Source organism: Trypanosoma grayi, assembly GCF_000691245.1.
Source record: "Trypanosoma grayi strain ANR4 Tgr_90_V1, whole genome shotgun sequence".
Classification (NCBI taxonomy): domain Eukaryota; phylum Euglenozoa; class Kinetoplastea; order Trypanosomatida; family Trypanosomatidae; genus Trypanosoma; species Trypanosoma grayi.
Window position 1 is genome coordinate 1 of NW_008825709.1, and position 16,183 is coordinate 16,183.

The 16,183-nt window shown below is 57.4% G+C and overlaps 8 protein-coding genes across 8 annotated transcripts; all 8 read left to right on the forward strand.

Annotated features, from left to right (window-relative positions):
- Positions 1 to 344: 344 nt before the first annotated feature.
- Positions 345 to 1,532, forward strand: DQ04_00901000 (hypothetical protein; the record flags this gene model as incomplete). The annotated part of the gene is made up of 1 exon (XM_009309878.1): positions 345 to 1,532. One exon carries the CDS (start codon positions 345 to 347, stop codon positions 1,530 to 1,532), a length of 1,188 nt encoding a protein of 395 aa, XP_009308153.1.
- Positions 1,533 to 1,782: 250 nt separating this feature from the next.
- DQ04_00901010 (hypothetical protein) lies at positions 1,783 to 3,693 on the forward strand (the record flags this gene model as incomplete). The annotated part of the gene is made up of 1 exon (XM_009309879.1): positions 1,783 to 3,693. One exon carries the CDS (start codon positions 1,783 to 1,785, stop codon positions 3,691 to 3,693), a length of 1,911 nt encoding a protein of 636 aa, XP_009308154.1.
- Positions 3,694 to 4,709: 1,016 nt separating this feature from the next.
- On the forward strand, positions 4,710 to 6,209 carry DQ04_00901020 (hypothetical protein; the record flags this gene model as incomplete). Its single annotated transcript, XM_009309880.1, has 1 exon — positions 4,710 to 6,209. One exon carries the CDS (start codon positions 4,710 to 4,712, stop codon positions 6,207 to 6,209), a length of 1,500 nt encoding a protein of 499 aa, XP_009308155.1.
- A 236-nt stretch (positions 6,210 to 6,445) lies between these two features.
- Positions 6,446 to 7,045, forward strand: DQ04_00901030 (hypothetical protein; the record flags this gene model as incomplete). Its single annotated transcript, XM_009309881.1, has 1 exon — positions 6,446 to 7,045. The coding sequence occupies one exon, from the start codon at positions 6,446 to 6,448 to the stop codon at positions 7,043 to 7,045; it is 600 nt and encodes a 199-aa protein (XP_009308156.1).
- A 418-nt stretch (positions 7,046 to 7,463) lies between these two features.
- Positions 7,464 to 10,229, forward strand: DQ04_00901040 (hypothetical protein; the record flags this gene model as incomplete). Its single annotated transcript, XM_009309882.1, has 1 exon — positions 7,464 to 10,229. One exon carries the CDS (start codon positions 7,464 to 7,466, stop codon positions 10,227 to 10,229), a length of 2,766 nt encoding a protein of 921 aa, XP_009308157.1.
- Positions 10,230 to 10,694: 465 nt separating this feature from the next.
- Positions 10,695 to 11,273, forward strand: DQ04_00901050 (hypothetical protein; the record flags this gene model as incomplete). Its single annotated transcript, XM_009309883.1, has 1 exon — positions 10,695 to 11,273. One exon carries the CDS (start codon positions 10,695 to 10,697, stop codon positions 11,271 to 11,273), a length of 579 nt encoding a protein of 192 aa, XP_009308158.1.
- A 381-nt stretch (positions 11,274 to 11,654) lies between these two features.
- On the forward strand, positions 11,655 to 13,181 carry DQ04_00901060 (hypothetical protein; the record flags this gene model as incomplete). The annotated part of the gene is made up of 1 exon (XM_009309884.1): positions 11,655 to 13,181. The coding sequence occupies one exon, from the start codon at positions 11,655 to 11,657 to the stop codon at positions 13,179 to 13,181; it is 1,527 nt and encodes a 508-aa protein (XP_009308159.1).
- Positions 13,182 to 14,120: 939 nt separating this feature from the next.
- On the forward strand, positions 14,121 to 15,899 carry DQ04_00901070 (putative paraflagellar rod component; the record flags this gene model as incomplete). The annotated part of the gene is made up of 1 exon (XM_009309885.1): positions 14,121 to 15,899. One exon carries the CDS (start codon positions 14,121 to 14,123, stop codon positions 15,897 to 15,899), a length of 1,779 nt encoding a protein of 592 aa, XP_009308160.1.
- Between the last annotated feature and the right edge of the window lie 284 nt (positions 15,900 to 16,183).

Below are 16,183 nucleotides of genomic sequence, written 5' to 3' on the forward strand. Positions count from 1 at the left end.
TTCAGCAGCGCAATGCAAGGAAGGACGGCGGAAGGGCCGCGCCAGTGCGCTGTGTGGTGGCAAGGCGCGCCATCTGCAGAGGTGAGCGGCTCTGTGTCGTGCCGGAGTCGCACATCCTGCACGGCGGGACCGCCGTCACCGTACTGCAGCGTGCCGCGGCGCAAGGATGCGTCGCAAACTACACCGAGTTGCAGCGGCACCTCGTGAATGTGCGGGGTGACCCGCACCTGTTGTCAACACGCGATGCGCTTCTGATTGTGCTCGCACTGCACGTGCTGCGCTACGGCGGCGTGCGTCACCCTCTGGCGGAGTGGGTCGCGTGCCTGCCGCCGCGTGTGCCGCCGATGGGGCTGTTGTTGTTGCAGCGCGTGGCGCCAGCACCGTTCGCCCCGCTCCAGCGCCAGTTGCGCCTCGGTGACCACACAGCGGCGCTCCCGCCGGACGGTGCCAGCGCTCCGGAGGCGGCAGTTGAGCTGATGCTGCAAGCTGCCGAGCAGCACGGTATCGCGCACATCGGGAGGCCGCAGGCGGAAGTGGCTGCCTCACAGGAGTTGATGACGGCGTTCTACAGTGGCACACGGCATCCGCTGACACAGCGGCAGCACGAGGCGGCGGGCGCGCAGCACCGCCATGCGGAGTCGGAGGCAGCACGACAGCTGCTGAAACACGAAGAATTCCTCCACAACGCTGTCCTTAAGCCACTCCTTGTGTGCATACCCCCTATGCGTTGCGAAACTGACAGCAATGCTGGCACCGAAGCCTCAGCACGCACAATGGAAGAGTTGCGTTGGTCCCACTTTATGGTGCGTTCCCGTGCGCTGAACTTGCATCCGTGGTGTCCACAGCAGCCGCAGATGGCTGTGGTGCCGTTCCTTGACATGCTGAACCATACCGCTCGCAACCCTAACGTGACGTACCAGTATCGCCCCGGTGAGGGCGTCATCGTTGTCGCATCGCGCCCAATTAAGGGAGCGGAGGAGTTGGCACTCAACTATGGAGACTATCGGCAGCGTGGATGTCTTTTCTCTAGTGCCGCGGAGCAAGCCACCACTTCTGAGAGCATAGCTTCTACAATGCGTCGTATCGAATTGCGTCAAGCGCGGGAGTGGGACACTGCCGCTCATGCCGACAGTGGGGATGAGGAGGATAATATCGAGGAGGCCCCATTCGGCCACGGCCTGCAGCAGCAGAAACAAGAAAACGAACAACAACACTCGTATAAGGAGCATCAAGCACCCTCGGAAGGCGGCCGCGGCGAGGGCAACGAAAACGAGGCGCGGACTGAGGCGGTGTGGACGTGGCGCTTCGGCTTCCCGCGCAGCGACGACGAGAAGGCGTATGTCGCGTCGCGGTTGTGGAGCAAAGGGCTGAAGCGCCGCATCGCTCAGTTGACGGATGTGCGGCGGAGGGGGCGGCCCGGCGAGTTCGTGATCGGCGTGCCAGAGGGGCTTCGACACCTGCGCGAGCAGCGAGAACGGCTGGAGCGGGAGCGCTTCGCTGGTGCAACCGTGTTTCCCCCACAGAACGTTTGAGTGCGCCGCGGATCAGGAATGCACGGTAATCGCACACACACTCACACACGCACATATACATATTTTCAGTAGTCTGCCTGAAGCTCATAGGGGTCTTTTGTGGTTGGTATTGTTGTTGTTGTCGTCGTTGTTGTATCGCAATTATTATTTTTTCCCCCACACTTTCTCTCTCGTTGTGTGTTGGAGCTGCCAGTCGAGCAAGGGATAAACCTGTAAACATAATATCGTAGACTACACGAGCGGCAGTGGCATGGATTACTGGGCGCGCTCCGGTGACCGAAATTCACTCGACAATATCGGTGTTGCGTACGAGGAGGGCGGCGCAAGTCCACTGCCAGACTTGAACACGACGGAGCGTGCGCGGCGGGTACACGTGGCGACACATGATGCGGTGCCCATGCCGCTACCGTTACGCTACCACGATCGCGAATGGAGCAGTTTTACGGAAGACCTGACAACGACCGACACGACCGGATTCACAAGCTCATCACAGCAGATCAGCGGGCTCATGGTGCACCAACGCGAGGGTGACTTGCTCGGATTCACGTTTAGTGGCGAGCCGGCGGATGTGGTGTGCTTCCGCTCCTGCATCTCATACCACTCGCACCGATCAGGCAAGGAAGTGAGTGTGCCGGAGCAGAACGGCCCGTTCGATGCCGACGTGTTATGCATCATACTTCTATACGTCTCATTTGATATGTGGGAGATCCTGCAGGTGAGCCACACATGCCGTTATTGGCGCTTTTACGCGAACTACGCGCCGCATTGGACGCGCTACCGCCGCCTCGACTGGGGGCGGCGCATCAAGGACCTGCCGAAGTATATCCAAAAAGTGGTGGTGAAGCCGAAGATCGTCACGCAGGAAGAGTACTTCCGTGAGCGTAGCAAAGTGCAGGCGGCGCAGCGGCGCGAGGAATTGATGGGGGCGGCGCGCCACGTGCGGTGGTGCATCGCCATCGCCGTTCTCAGTGCTGCCGCTTGCGCGTCCAACTTTGTCCTGTCGTACTTTTTAGGTTTTCTCCCTACTGTTCTGCGCAACGATGAGGCACTCGGGGGGGTGACGTTCACGCTTATGTTAGTGATGGTGGTGCTGGAGGTCACCGTGGTGATTGTCCCCCTTGGAGGTGCCGCCTCGCCCTCGGAGAAGCACAACATGATGCGCCTCCTCGCGTGGGGCCTCTTCCTGCTGGTGACCGGATGTGTCTTCGGCACGATATCAGCGCTCGCCATGGCGCGTGTGCAGAGCAATGGTCACATCATCGGCGGCACAGTGCTGGACCTCACGATGGACACCCAATGCAGCGCCATGGAGTTGCGCGGCCACCCGTCTTTCGCGCTCCTGCCGGCGGGACTCAGCGACCTACGCTGGCGCCAGCTCACAATGGACAATAACGAGACAACGTTCCTCCCGTACTGCTTATCGCGTTCAAACGAGACAATGTGTTATGTACTTCTCTTCTTCGATGCGCAGTACGATTCAGCCGTTTTTAACAACGCAAGCGCGCTGGTCACAAAGGACATCGGCACGCGCACGGCACTCGGCTTCGACCCATTCGGAAACAGCACTGGGGCGTGGTGCTCTGTGCTTGGTCGGCCACAGGTCGTCGCACTTGCGGAATCTGTCTACAAGCGTGTCAAGGCAGAGCGCGATCGTCTGTTCCCTGACGACGTGTACCTTAACGCAGACCTCCGCCCAAAGCAAACAGGCACCTTTAGTTATCTCTGCAGCGTAAGTTATGCACGCGTTGCGACAGAAGAGCAGCCGGGATCGTCACGAGTATGGTACGAAGACGGTCAGCCATGGCAAAGACATTATATTCCACTGACTACCAACATGATTGGCTCACGCCAGACGTTCCAGGATGAACATGATCACTACCTGCGCTACGCCTCTGTCTGCTACATCATTGCCTCCGTCTTATGGGGCGTGATGTTGGTCATGCAGTGTCTGACGCGGGAGCAGGCACTCATGGTGCTTGGTATGACGACTACCGTCGTCATTGTAATGATGAATCCTGTGGTTCTAATACTCTCGGGTATACTCTGTGTGAAGCTCCCAGATCACTTCTTTATGTGTAGCGAGGCATCGGGAGGGGCAATGATAGGCGGAGGCATTTACATCACCATCACCCTTGTAGCCATCTACGTGTGTTTCAACTGAGCAGAAGGGGAGATGGACGGTTATGGTAATGCAAACGTTGGTTGGCGAGGCCGCGAAGGATAAGGAGAATGTGTCCATTCTTCATATATTTTTTGTGGGCCACGCGTATCTCTCGAGGTTGTTGCTCAGGTGTCTTCCTCGCCCATATATATATATATATATATGCAGGCGTAATCAAATGGGCGTGTGCCCGCACAAAAGGTGTATCAGCAAGACCACTGATTTGTTTGTTGTTGTTTTTAGTTACAGCAAAAGACCCTTCGCAGCCTGTGCTATATGGTTGCTGGGTGCTTCGTTTCCGTTCGTTGCATGTGGTTGATGCCGCGCAGCTCCGCCCTCTCCATATTTGTTCCCCCTCCCCTTGCCCGCTTCTGTTTAACCCTCTATTGCCAGTGATTGTGGGTCAAAAGCCGGTAACCGCCTTCGTTTCCGTGTGCCGCTGAGCAGTGCAGCACCGTGCTGCCGCTTTTCCTTTTTTTTTTTTCGCTTGTTGCGGCTTAGGAGAGGCTGAAGGCTCCCACAGAGGTTTTCTTTTGTTCTCGCTTGTCGTTGTTGTTTAATCCTGCCTAATGCTCATATGCAAAGGGCGTTAATGCACTTCGTGAGCAGAGGGCCATTGTCCACCTCGACCGGCTTCTCAGCTAACGCGTGAAGTGGGTGGTATTGAGCTGAATCCCGCTACAGCACTTTTTTTTCCTTGCAATTGAGGAGGAGGGGAGGGTACGGTGATGCTGGTGCAGGGCGTGTGCTTTGTTGTCCCACTGGTGTGAGTACTGCGGGGGATGGGGGGAGCGCAGACGATTGCATAACGTCCATTTCATGACTTCCAGGTACAGAAGGCTTTTGCGAAGTGATGTATTCTGTGTGCCTTTCTCACGGATCACCTTCACACAGGGTGCAGTGTGTGCACCAATCGCACAGAATGTGGATTACTGCACTCGTACTGCGTCTTCACCGCATTCCTCTTTTCATCTTCCCTGTTGTTGTGTTTTCTTTTATTATTATTCGAAAGCCAAATGTTCTCCAGGAACGAGGTCGACGCGCTCTTCAATGACGCGGCCAAGGCCTTTCAGCGCTCTCAGCTCCTGCTGGAGGAGCGGTCACGAGGGGCCCCCCCGGATGCGCCGTCGGTGATGCCGAAGTCAGCGAGCTTTGAAGCGGCCCTCCGCGGGCTGCGCGGCCTCGCAGAGTTCACGTCGTACATCGACGCGTCGGAGAAGGTTGGCCAACGACTGCGGGAGGAGGCGCGGAAGCCATCACCATTCATGGAGAAGAAGCGCCGTCACGGCAGCGCGTACCCGCTGCTACGGCGGGTAGTTGAGGGTCTTGTGGGCTTACCAGAGATGTCGAGCAGCGATGACGGTTCGTCCATTGAGAATTTGTGGGCGAGTGGGGCGGTCGTGTCGGAGCAGCTGCTGCTAGCCGGGCTATTCGCGGATTGGTTGCATGGCGCCACCAAGGCGGCCGAGAGGCGTGCTGATGTGCTGCAGCAGATGACTGCGTCGGGGGAGGTGCCACAGCTTGAGGAGCTGCGGGGGGACGACCTCTTTGACCTGTTGAGCAAGGCGCGGGTGAATATGCCCGAGGAGATTGCCGAGGCGTTGGACACACAGGTCGTGCACGTGGCTTGTAGTCTCCCGTGTGACCTTGGCACCCCTGCGGTTCCTGTGAAGCTAGCAGCGCTGCTGCTGTTCCCTTCATTAATTCCATATATTGTAGTACGTGCATCCCCGTCACTGGCCGCTGCGAACATTGTCACTCTTGTGGAGCGCAGTGCTGCAGAACTTCTGCCAACGTACCTCGCAACAAGTCCCGCAGAGTTTCATCGTGCATGTGTACAACTCGTGCAGCACGTTGTGCTCGTGGAGACATACGCTGCATGTAGTTCAAAGGCGCCCACCACGGGAGATGTGCAGCGTGTGGTGGCCTTCACAAAGCGGTTATTCGATGCGCTTCTCGTGCCAGCTGAGTCCGCCTTCGCCGCCGCACTACCGCGTGCAGGCATGACGTTTGACGTGCACAATGGGCTTGCTGAGCCACTCTTCCGCCTGGCGCAGTCGTGGCTTCGGTATTCCAAGTCCAGCGAAGCAGCGGCGTCAGCGGTAGGGAAGACGCAGGCTCTTCTGCCGGTGTGGTGCACTGCCAGTTACCGCGGTCTCGCCATTGTGGAGGCGCTCGCCCACGCCGAACTTGGCGTTGTGAGCGGTCGCGGTAACGCTACGGCGCAACAGAAGAAGTACCACTCGATGTTGCGTCAGTCGAATGGGAGGGTCACAACCGCCATTCTGTCCGCCGTTACGGAGGACAGGCAGCTGCTCTTCGAGGAGACGGCGGCGCGGTCGGCCCAGGGGCATAAAGTGTGCCGCATTCACGAGGGCGCCGCGGGGCCGTCGGTCTTTGTGTACGTCGACAACGGTACCGTCTACATGAAGGTCGGGCGGGAGCGCGCGTTCCGCCGTGCCAAGAGTGTGGAGGAGGTGTTCAGCATCTTCGCTAGTCTTGCGTCACCCGTATAAAAACAGACGCGAATCTCTTTTTTTTTGTGCGTCGTGTTCTTTGCAGTCTTTCCGCTGTGCGTTCACCGGACGCGTGGGGCCAAAGGCATCGTGTGCTCAGAGTATCTTTTTCTTTGCGCTGCCTTCTCTCATTATTTCTTTTATGTGAACGTATACTGCCTCGCCTGCACAATCGCGCACATATGGAGGTAGCTGGAGTAGATACACTAGAGTAAAACGTGGTGGGTCCTCATGCGATGAGTGGGGCGGACAAGACGCCGCCGCCGTCAACGGGGTTCTCCATGTCGGTCCTGCAGGAACCGTTTGTGCGAGAGCTCATCATGGAGAACGAGATGATGCTGGGCGAGATTAGTTGTCTCCGCGCACGCCACGTAGAGGAGTGCCGCCAGCGCGTGCATGCCACAGAGTCTGTGGCGCGGCAGCGGCTCGCCGCGCAAGAGGCGGCCTGGCGCGTGGAGTTATGCATTGCGTGGGTATCGTGTCTGCAGCGCGAGTTGGGCGACACGGCGGAGGAGCTTCAGGCGGTCCGCGACGACAACGCCGAACTGCAACGCGTCATGATGACTGTGCAGGAGGAGCTCGGGATGCAGGAGCCGCAGTCACCGCTCTCGCTAGTGGAAGAGATTACGCCGGCACGTGTCATCACGGCGGCGAGCCTGGGAAGCAAGCTGCAGGCAAACTACGCTGCCGGGTCAGACAGCAAAAGTAATGTCTGCTCGCCGCGCGTGTCATTTGGCCGCGCGCGGAAACGTGGGCGCGCCAGCGACGACGGGTGGCTGTTCTCACCCTCCAGGCTTGTTGTGGAGGAACGAAGTGCGAGTCAGCAACCCTTGTAATTGTGTGTGTGTGTGTGTGTGTGTGTGCTCCGGGGGAATAGAGAGAGTCCGGGCTACGTCCCAATTTCTTTTGTATACATGATGTTGTGCCGTTGTATGTCAACGGAGCCCCCCACCCCACCCTACACCAAGAGGAATGATAACTAAACGACCGGATAATGCGTGGAGTGCATGTTCTTTTCTCTTTTCCCTTCGTCCCCCACGCCCACTCTGGCAGAATCGGAACGGTTACAAGCGAAGAGATCGGGCACAGTGCAGGTGCTAACACAGCACGATGATACAGCAGCGGCGCCGACGCAGATGTTTGTCGTGGATGGTGATCCTCTTCATGTTATATATCGGTGTGTTTTTGCTCCTTTCTTCGTCAGGCCGCCAGGCGGAGGATGCCCCGATGCGCAACGCCGAGCAAACCAAGAGAATGCAGACTCCGTACTTCCCATTCAGCTCTCCGCAGCATGCTGAAGTCAGACCCAACAATGCGGAATCCAAATCAGGATCCCCAAAAACGCTGCCGGTGGGTTTTGAGTCGCCCCGCTTGGGTTGGAACCCGCTCGCGGGTGGCATCGTTAAGCCCGATGATCGTCTGCTCTTCGCTGCGCAGCGTGCTCTTGCACCTGGACCAAGCAAGGGAACGCTGCGTTCTGTGAATAGCCAGGCCTATAAGGTGCCGCAAACGGAACAGGCACGGACCGTTAGCAGCTTCCTCACGCGCATCTACGACCCGCGCCGTGTCAATGGGGCCGGTGATCGCATGGCCGCACTGCAGCTGATGTCGTACTACAATCAAAGCGGCGTGCGTCAGGGCGCAATTCCCCGCTTCTTCGATGGCATCATTGACATGGACCTGAAGGCGCTGCAGGGGATTAGTAAGGGCAAGATTGTGGATGAGATGCTGCTGGTGGTCTTCAACGATTGGGACCACGGCGTAGATAAATACCTTGAGATCCTGCAGAGCCTGGTGGCAGTGCTGCAGCCAACTGAAAGCAGCCCAGCTAGTGGCATCCCTGATTCGTTGGCCAGGAGTTTGCAAAAGGTGAACCTCAATGCGTCGCACGTCGCGGTTGTGCGGCGAAATGCCTTTGCTGGTTTGCTAAATCCAGAAAAAAAGGTTGGAGAGTCACAACACTCTAAGAAATATGTCTTTATGTGGCCTCAGCGCTCGGAGTCGACGGAGCCGGCGCAAATCATTGCGGCCATCCGGCAGGCCGACTTTGACACAAATGAATTCTTCGGCCACGACACGCTTCGTATGGTCCTACAGTCCCCAGGCATTTTTTTTTGCACGAACGGCATGCAGGGCATCCAGACGTTGCGTGGGCCCGCAACCCTGCGCCGTGTAAGTGACTTCATCATCACCAACTCCCGCTCATACCTGCAGCTGCGGTCTGTGAAGGAGCTCCACACTGTACTCCGGCGCTTCGACAGGCTAGCGCTTATTGTGTGCAAGGGTGCAGATTACGATGAGAAGCAGGGGACTTCGCCACTGCGTGACATTCTGTTCGATTCATCGATTGATATCCGCCGCAGAATGGGTGATGCGCTGCCTGTATTCTTTGTGCAGGAAGAGCAGCTGGCGGAATCCCATAATGCTGGATGGGATAAACTCCGCGTGGCATCCCTGGAGAAGCTCCAGCCGGAAAGCCTGGAGTTTCTGGCAAAATTTAGTAGGTGGAGGTTTCCAGCGGATCTTATTTCTCGCCTCAAGTTGTTGCCGGTGACGGAGGGAGTGCGGCTTACGGTGTTGGAAAGAGTGGAGCTGCTGCCGGATGGAACAAGGGGAGGCACCCTTGAGCATTTTTCTGCACGTGTGCTGTTGTTTCCTGCGCCCACTAGATATTCGGATAAAGTGCTCTGGAGCAGAAGCTTCGGCATGCGTCTCGTTGACTTTCTGGAGACAAGCAATTTGGCGCAGCCTCTTCGGAGCCACGCCACGGGATGGGACCTGCAGCAAGTTTACGAGCGCCACTTTGGGGTGACCTTCGCGGGAATGCAGGAGCTGTTGCGCCAGAAGCCCTTTGCAGCAGCAGCAGCAACGCCGCAGAATAAGGCGGGTGAGCGAGTGCTGGTTGTGGTTGTGCTCCCTCCCGCTCCTACTAAAGGGAAAGAAGGCTGTGAGAGGGCCGTCTTCCACGCAGCACACGCCAATTCCAACGACAATCGTGTGCAGTACGTGACAGTCGTCTCTGATGAGGCGGCTGCGCTGGTGGAGGAACTCCGCTTCTCTGTGTGGCGGCATTTCAAACAGGAGCCTCCAAGGCTGTGTGAGGTGTATGTGTTTCACGGCAACGGCAGGGTTGCTCCGCTGGAGATCGACGCGGAGGAACTGCAAAGCCCCAAGGAGGGTTGGAGAAGCCTGTTTCTTGATCAGACGAATCTGCAAGAAAAGCCCCACAGTGGTCTTCCAGTCGCTCACCCCACGCCGGAGGAGTTCCGCACCGCGTTGGTGGAGCTTCGCGCAGGATTGCAAGCCGCAACGTTCCTTGACCCACTCGCGACACTCCGAAGCCCGATGTACGGCACCTCCGGACAGCACGCCCCGTGGTTTCTATGGCTTCCAGCCCACGCGACTGTACCGTATATCGTTCATGTTCAGCAGCCGAAAGAGGCGAAAGAGCAACAACAAAGGGAAGGGGAGGAGGGGAATGAGGCATCATTGAAGGGTGTGACACTACTGCTGCTGCATGACAGTTCGTGTGGTATGACAACGAACAGTCTGAAGGCATTTCGCCTATTGGTGGCATGTCAGAAACAGGGAAGCTTGCCCGCGTCAGTTGGCATGGTGGAGTACGACCTGTCGGACAGCTACCTAATACCAGCGGCAAACGGCCAGCGTCTTCGCTCACACGGCAATAGCTCCGACGTGGCGCGGCGTGTGGAGCTGTACGCACGTCTTGAGCCATTCCTCCAGGACGTGCAGCGGTTACAAGCTCCTCAGTTCATTTCTTTGAATAGCACACATGTGATAAGCACGATTGGTACCTCGCACTACTACATGGCGGAGAAAGGGACTACAGGAGGTGCGGGGCTGTCTAACGGATACGTGCAGAGCCTCATCAGCCTTGTGAGTCACGTGGTGCCGAGCCTAAATGCTGACAGCTTGAGTGCATGTGTCCACCAAGCAGTGCGTGTGGAGAGGGAAAAACGGGCACGATACCGTCACTCTGTGAAAAACAAGAAGATATGAAGGAATTTTTTTTATTTTTTGTCCTCCTTACAAGGCCTTGTGTGAAGAGGGAATATAACACGTAAAGGAAAACCCTGAAGCAGATATTGGGCTCTTGAGTGTGCGACAGGCTGTTTGCGTAGGATTCTGTTGTGGAATGGATTGCATGCTAGCGCGCCTTGGGCGTTTCCTCACAAAGGTCAGATCTCTCCACAGTGTGCCGCACACTTTCACTTCGAACATCATATGGGAGAGGGGAGGGGGCGTACAAAAGTGCCACGATCGTGCTTGTTTGGCACGTCAAACAAAAAAAAGCATCGCGCATCACCATATCGTCTCTTTCTGTTATCTTCGTCTCTTGTTTTTATTTGTATTTTATTTTTTTCTGTACGCATTCGTATGCGTGCGTGTATATACATGAATGGCATAGCGAGATTTATTTATAGTACCCAGTGTTTTCTTTTCCTCATAACTCCGATTGGTCGCATGAGTGCAAAGACGTCGGACGCAAGCGGGATCGACTGGGACGTTCACGCCCCGCCAGACTCGCCGTTCATCAGCGACCCGGCGCTGGCGGAGGGACTCGCAATTCCCACGGCGTACGTGCGGCGTATGGAAGAGGCGCAGCGCCTGTACGCCGTCCATGATGCCCAGCAGGGGATGCTCAGCTATGCCTACAAGCGTGCCACGTGGGCGGTTGGCATGCAGTGTGGGTGGCTCGGCGTCGGCGGGTGGCTGGCGGTGCGCGGCTACCGTTACGCCGACCCCGTGCAGTCCCTCGCAAGCGGGTTCACGTCGAACCGCGTGCTGTGTCGTGCCTGCACTCCGCTGGCAATGCTTGGCATAACGATGTTCACCGTGACAGCGGTGCAGCTGCCGTCAGACGTGCAAAGGCTCCTCGCGGCGCGGGAGGCGTGGAGCGCGGAGGAGCTGCAGAAGGCGTCGGCGTTGGCTATGCGCATGGAGGCGTACTGCGAAGGGCAGGCGGCGATGGACCAGCTGAAGGGGGAGGAGAGCCGCGCATTTGAGGCGGGCATGGCGGAAACCGCAAAGACATCGAAGTAACAAGAGCGAGCAGATGGGGCATCTCGGTGCGCCTCGCTCTTGTGGGTGTGACGGTAGTATTTCTTGTGGGTGCGGCGCGCGCAGGGAAGGCGCCATGCAGTTCTGTGACGGCGGGGGGGTTCGACCGCAAAGGGGCTCTCTCTTTCACGGATTCACACACACACACACTTTGGTATGGCACCCAGTGTCTTACTGGTGGTATATACATATACATATATTTATTTTTATCGTGCTTATATATGATGTGTCTTTCGTGTTTCTTTCTATTTATTTCGCTAGTGGTTTAGTTGAAGCTTTGGGGCACGCGTGAAAAGCGCTGCCATATACACCGTTTTTTTTTTTTGGTTTTTGCTTCTTTTAGTTGTACGTATACGCATTCACATGACACGCGCCAAACGTGCAGTGACGCAAGTTTCTCTCGCGCTGCTTCTCCTCCTCCTCTTCGTCGTGGACGATGTAAACGGCGGAATGCAGAAGCAACAGCCTGTCCACCGTGGCGATAGCGCTACGGCAAAATTCATTCGTGTGGTGCAAGTTGTGAGCTCCTTCACCGAGAAGCTTTTCAACAAGGCGGAGCCGCAGACGTGGATCGACGAAATTAAACGTCTCGCCCGCATGGATTTACGTGCGGGGGAGGCAGAAGAGAATAAGGTAGCAACAACAGTGGCTACGGAAATGGCAAGGGGGACGAAGGGGCGGAATTATTTGCTTAGTGAGTCCCAAATAGGGAAACCAGCATCAGAAGCAGACGCGATGGAATTGGATGAGGAAGTGCCATCCGGCGATGAGGATGAGGAGAATGAGTGGGAGGGGGATTTATTGCGGTTTTCCGCCAAGGCGGAGCCGACACCGGAGCGGCGCTGCTCGCGGGGCTACGTTGCGGTGCCTGGATCCACTGTCTTCAGCTGCAATGACACGAATGTGACGGGCGCGGCGTACAGCAATCTGACTGAGGAGGAGCGCGGCGCGTGTACGCACGCTGCAGAGACCGACGTGGTGTGCATCTGCCCGCTCGGCACCATCTGGCAGCTGAAGGGCGCCAGCCAAGGGTGGGTCTGCGCCCCGCGCCTGCTGCTCGCGTCGCCGCGCCTCACCAACACCGCCTTATGCCGCGACGAGCACGGCGGAGCGCTCGGCCTGCCGCGCAGCAGCGAGAGCGATTACTGCGTGCGGGTGCGGCGCAGTGCGACCCTCGCCTTGAACCTCAACGTCACTTACCGCTGGATGGAGAACGACGAGATGGAAAACATCATCGCGCTAAAGGAGCCGCAAGCCGCCTTCGGCACCGTGGAGCGTGACGGCGTCTACGTGACGTTGAGGAAGGGCGTGCTGGGGAAATACAGCGAATTGGAGCGCTCGGGGCAGCTCTTCAGCTTCATTCTGGCCCCGGATTCGTCGGACCCATACTCGTTCGGAATGATCAGCGGCCACCCGCTGCAAAAGGACGGGCAGTTCGACTTCATCATCTACCCCTTCAATCACCCCGAGTTGATGGACCGACAGAAGGTGTCCAGGCCGCTTAAAACAGGTGCCGCCTTGAAGAGATTCTTTGGCGGCAAAGGTAACTATACGCTGCACAGCGTGACAAAGGATCTGGGCACCCTGAGCGACGAATACATCACGGGCAACACCATGTACATGGAAGTTGGCTTCAGCAGCTCCGGGCTCCCATTTGAATACCGCTGCGCCCGTGTGTGGATCACGTTTGAGGGCCTCCCAGAGGCACCCGAGACGTACTCATATGACCAGCCGATGAGTAGCGCAACCATCGCCGCTATTATCATATCCTCCGCTGTTTCTCTTGGCGTTCTGGCTGCCGTTGTCTGGTACTTTTGCAACAAGCCACAAGAATTCGACGATCGACTAATCGAAAAAGCCCTGAAGGAGCGAAGCAAGAAGGAGCAGTGAGACCAGACCCCCTTACGACCTTTGCGTTGCACAAGCAAGAGAATACAGGACGGTATGCTGTGATGATTGGAAAAAATACGCATGTGAGTGAGATGAGAAGGAATGAGAGTGAGTAAGTGAGTGTGCTTTTGGGGAGAATAAGCTTTCGTTTAGTTTTCTGTGTGTGTGTGTGTGTGTGTGTCTCCTTATTCCGTCCTTTCGTTGGCTTGAGCCCAGTCATGGACAGACGCAACCGCAGCATTATTATCACCANGAGTGAGATGAGAAGGAATGAGAGTGAGTAAGTGAGTGTGCTTTTGGGGAGAATAAGCTTTCGTTTAGTTTTCTGTGTGTGTGTGTGTCTCCTTATTCCGTCCTTTCGTTGGCTTGAGCCCAGTCATGGACAGACGCAACCGCAGCATTATTATCACCACCACCAATACCATCTTGCCTCGTTCTCAGTTCCATCCGATTACCTCCTATGCCCGCTGCTGCAAGTGGTGGGAAGGTAAATGGCGGTGGTGGTGGTGGTGGTGGTGGGGAAGGTCGTTCTTGGCGTGTTGGATTATCTTTTTTGTTGTTGGTGGTGGTGGTGGTTGCTTCTATTGCTGTTTTTACCCGTCATTGCTTCTGATTCTGCCTCCGCCGCCGCGATGGTCCTTGATGTTGATGCTGCGGCTGTTGTGGTCACCTCTACTACGACCAGAACTATGACTGTTGCCGCTATAACTGTTATTTTTTTCGTAATACGAATTATACTCCTTCTGTGGCGTTTTTGTTCTCCGTGTTTTGTTTTGTTTTTGTTTTTGTTTTTGTTTTTTTTTNGGGGGGGGTTACTACCGACACACGAGGAACGCGATATTTGCACCTACGCACACACATCTACAGGAAGAAACCAAAAAGAAAATTTAAGGCTAACTCGAAGACACAAACAGAATAAGGCAAAAGACACCAACGCCAATGACCGTCTACCACGACAGCTGTGCCCTTGTACGGCCGCAGTACCCGCGAAAGGAGGCGCAGGAAGCTGAGAACCACCGCGCCGTGGCAGCACTCTATGAGCTTGTCGAGAACGCCATCGCCACAGCAGAGAATTACGTGGCGTACACAGAGGGCCGCCTGGTGCCCCTCTCAGCGCGTGGCATCGACCTCCTCGCCGCCGCCAGCGAGCTTAAGGAGCGCTACAAGCACGAGGCCCCATGTGGATGGACGGAAGAGAAGTTAATGCAGCACTGCGAGCAGCAGGTGACGCGGGACCAGATGGCGGAAATAGTGGGGCGCCCCTCACTCGACGTCACGGGAGTGCAGAGCATCCTGCAGACGCTTCGGGACGCCCCGTCGGAGCTGCCGCGCGGCCGCTTCCTGCTGATGCGGGAGAACCTCACCGCGCTGAAGCCGCACCAGCCGTCTGACCTTACCCGCGACCTCGCCGATGTGTGCGGTGCGCTCTACGAGATCCAGCACGTCGACCTCATGGCGGAGCTGCGCTCAGAGCTCTCCGAGCTCGACGTTGAGCTCGAGAAGGCGCAGCGGAAGCTCGATGAAGCCATCAGCGCGTACGAGCGCGCCCTCGCCGGCGGCGATGTGGTGGAGGTGGAGCGCCACCACCGGCAGCTTATTGCTGTGCGCTACGAGTACGTGGCGGTGTGTGCAAAGCGCATGCAGCGCATCCTCGGCGACGACATGACGGCACAGGAGAGCAGCTTCGCCGCCGAGATGGACGCGCTGCACCGCGACGCGGAGGAAGCGGTTACGAAGTTCGCCGACGACCTCCGCACGCGGCGTAACGCCCTCCGCGAGGACCTCCGCAACTGTGACAAGAAGCGTGTCGAAGAGGACACCACGCACAACAAGTGCCTCGACGCGTTCTGCGCCAAGGTGAAGGCGATGGACGCGGACCTTGTCAAGGTCGTGGAGAGCAAGCGCAAGGTGGTGGAGGAGCTGCGGCAGAAGGCCCGCGAGCTTCGGGAGCTGACGGTGAAGCAGAAGGAGTTGGCCGAGGCCCAGGTGCGGGCGAAGCGGGAGGAGGAGGAGCGCATCACCTCGTACAACGAGTTTGTCGACATGGAGGAGCAGCAGAAGCGCCGCCTTCTGCGCTGCCTCGAGTACTTTGAGCGCGTGGAGGCGGTGGTGCCGAGCCTGCAGTCGTACGTGGACGACATGGTCACGCGCATGCCACGACAGAACCTGCGCGAGGTCATGAACCAGCTCAACGACATGGAGGCGGGCGACTTCATGACCGCGTACAGCAAGTTCGTCGCGTGCTGCGGGGAGCTGACGGTGAAGAAGATGCACCGTCTCGACACGCTTGAGCGACAGGCCCGCCTTCTCGAGCACAACCGCAACTCCGCGATGGAGAGCCTCGACCCGAACATGAACAACTACCGCGTCGAGCTCGAGGGCATCATCGAGCAGATCAAGGGCGTCACCGGTGTCATCAACGCCCTCAACGCGACGCAGGATGCGGGCGAGCAGCTGTTCCACAGCATTGAAGAGGGCGTGCATGCCAAGTACGAGCGTGCCGCCGTTCCCTTTGTGCACCCGTTGCAGGAGTACGGCATCAAGTCGGTGGAGGAGCGCGGCCGCTTCGTCGACCGCTCTATGCGCTACGTCGAGGACGAGGAGCGTAAGGTGGTGGAGAAGAAGAACGTGCTGAACCGCATGCGACAGGCCGTCGAGGAGGACGAGGCCGCCACCGAGTCAGCGCTGCGCAGCAAGCCCGCTGCGGTGCAGTACTGAGGAGGGAGAGAAGAAGAAGCGGCAGCAGCAGCAGCACGACTGGGAGAGAGGGAGCATGTGGGCTTGTGTGTCCTGTGCGAGGGACGGACTGTGTGAGACTCTCTGCCTGCGCGTGTCTGTGTGTGTGTGTGTGTGAAGGAAGAAGGATGTAAATTACCGAGGAGGAAGAGACTGAGAGGGAGAGGGGGAGAGAGAGAGAGAGTGGGAGGGGGCGGGGGCAGTTGCGTGGTGGTGCCGGCGAAATCAGCGGGCAGAGGGAGAGTTGGAACGGAGAAAACAGAAAG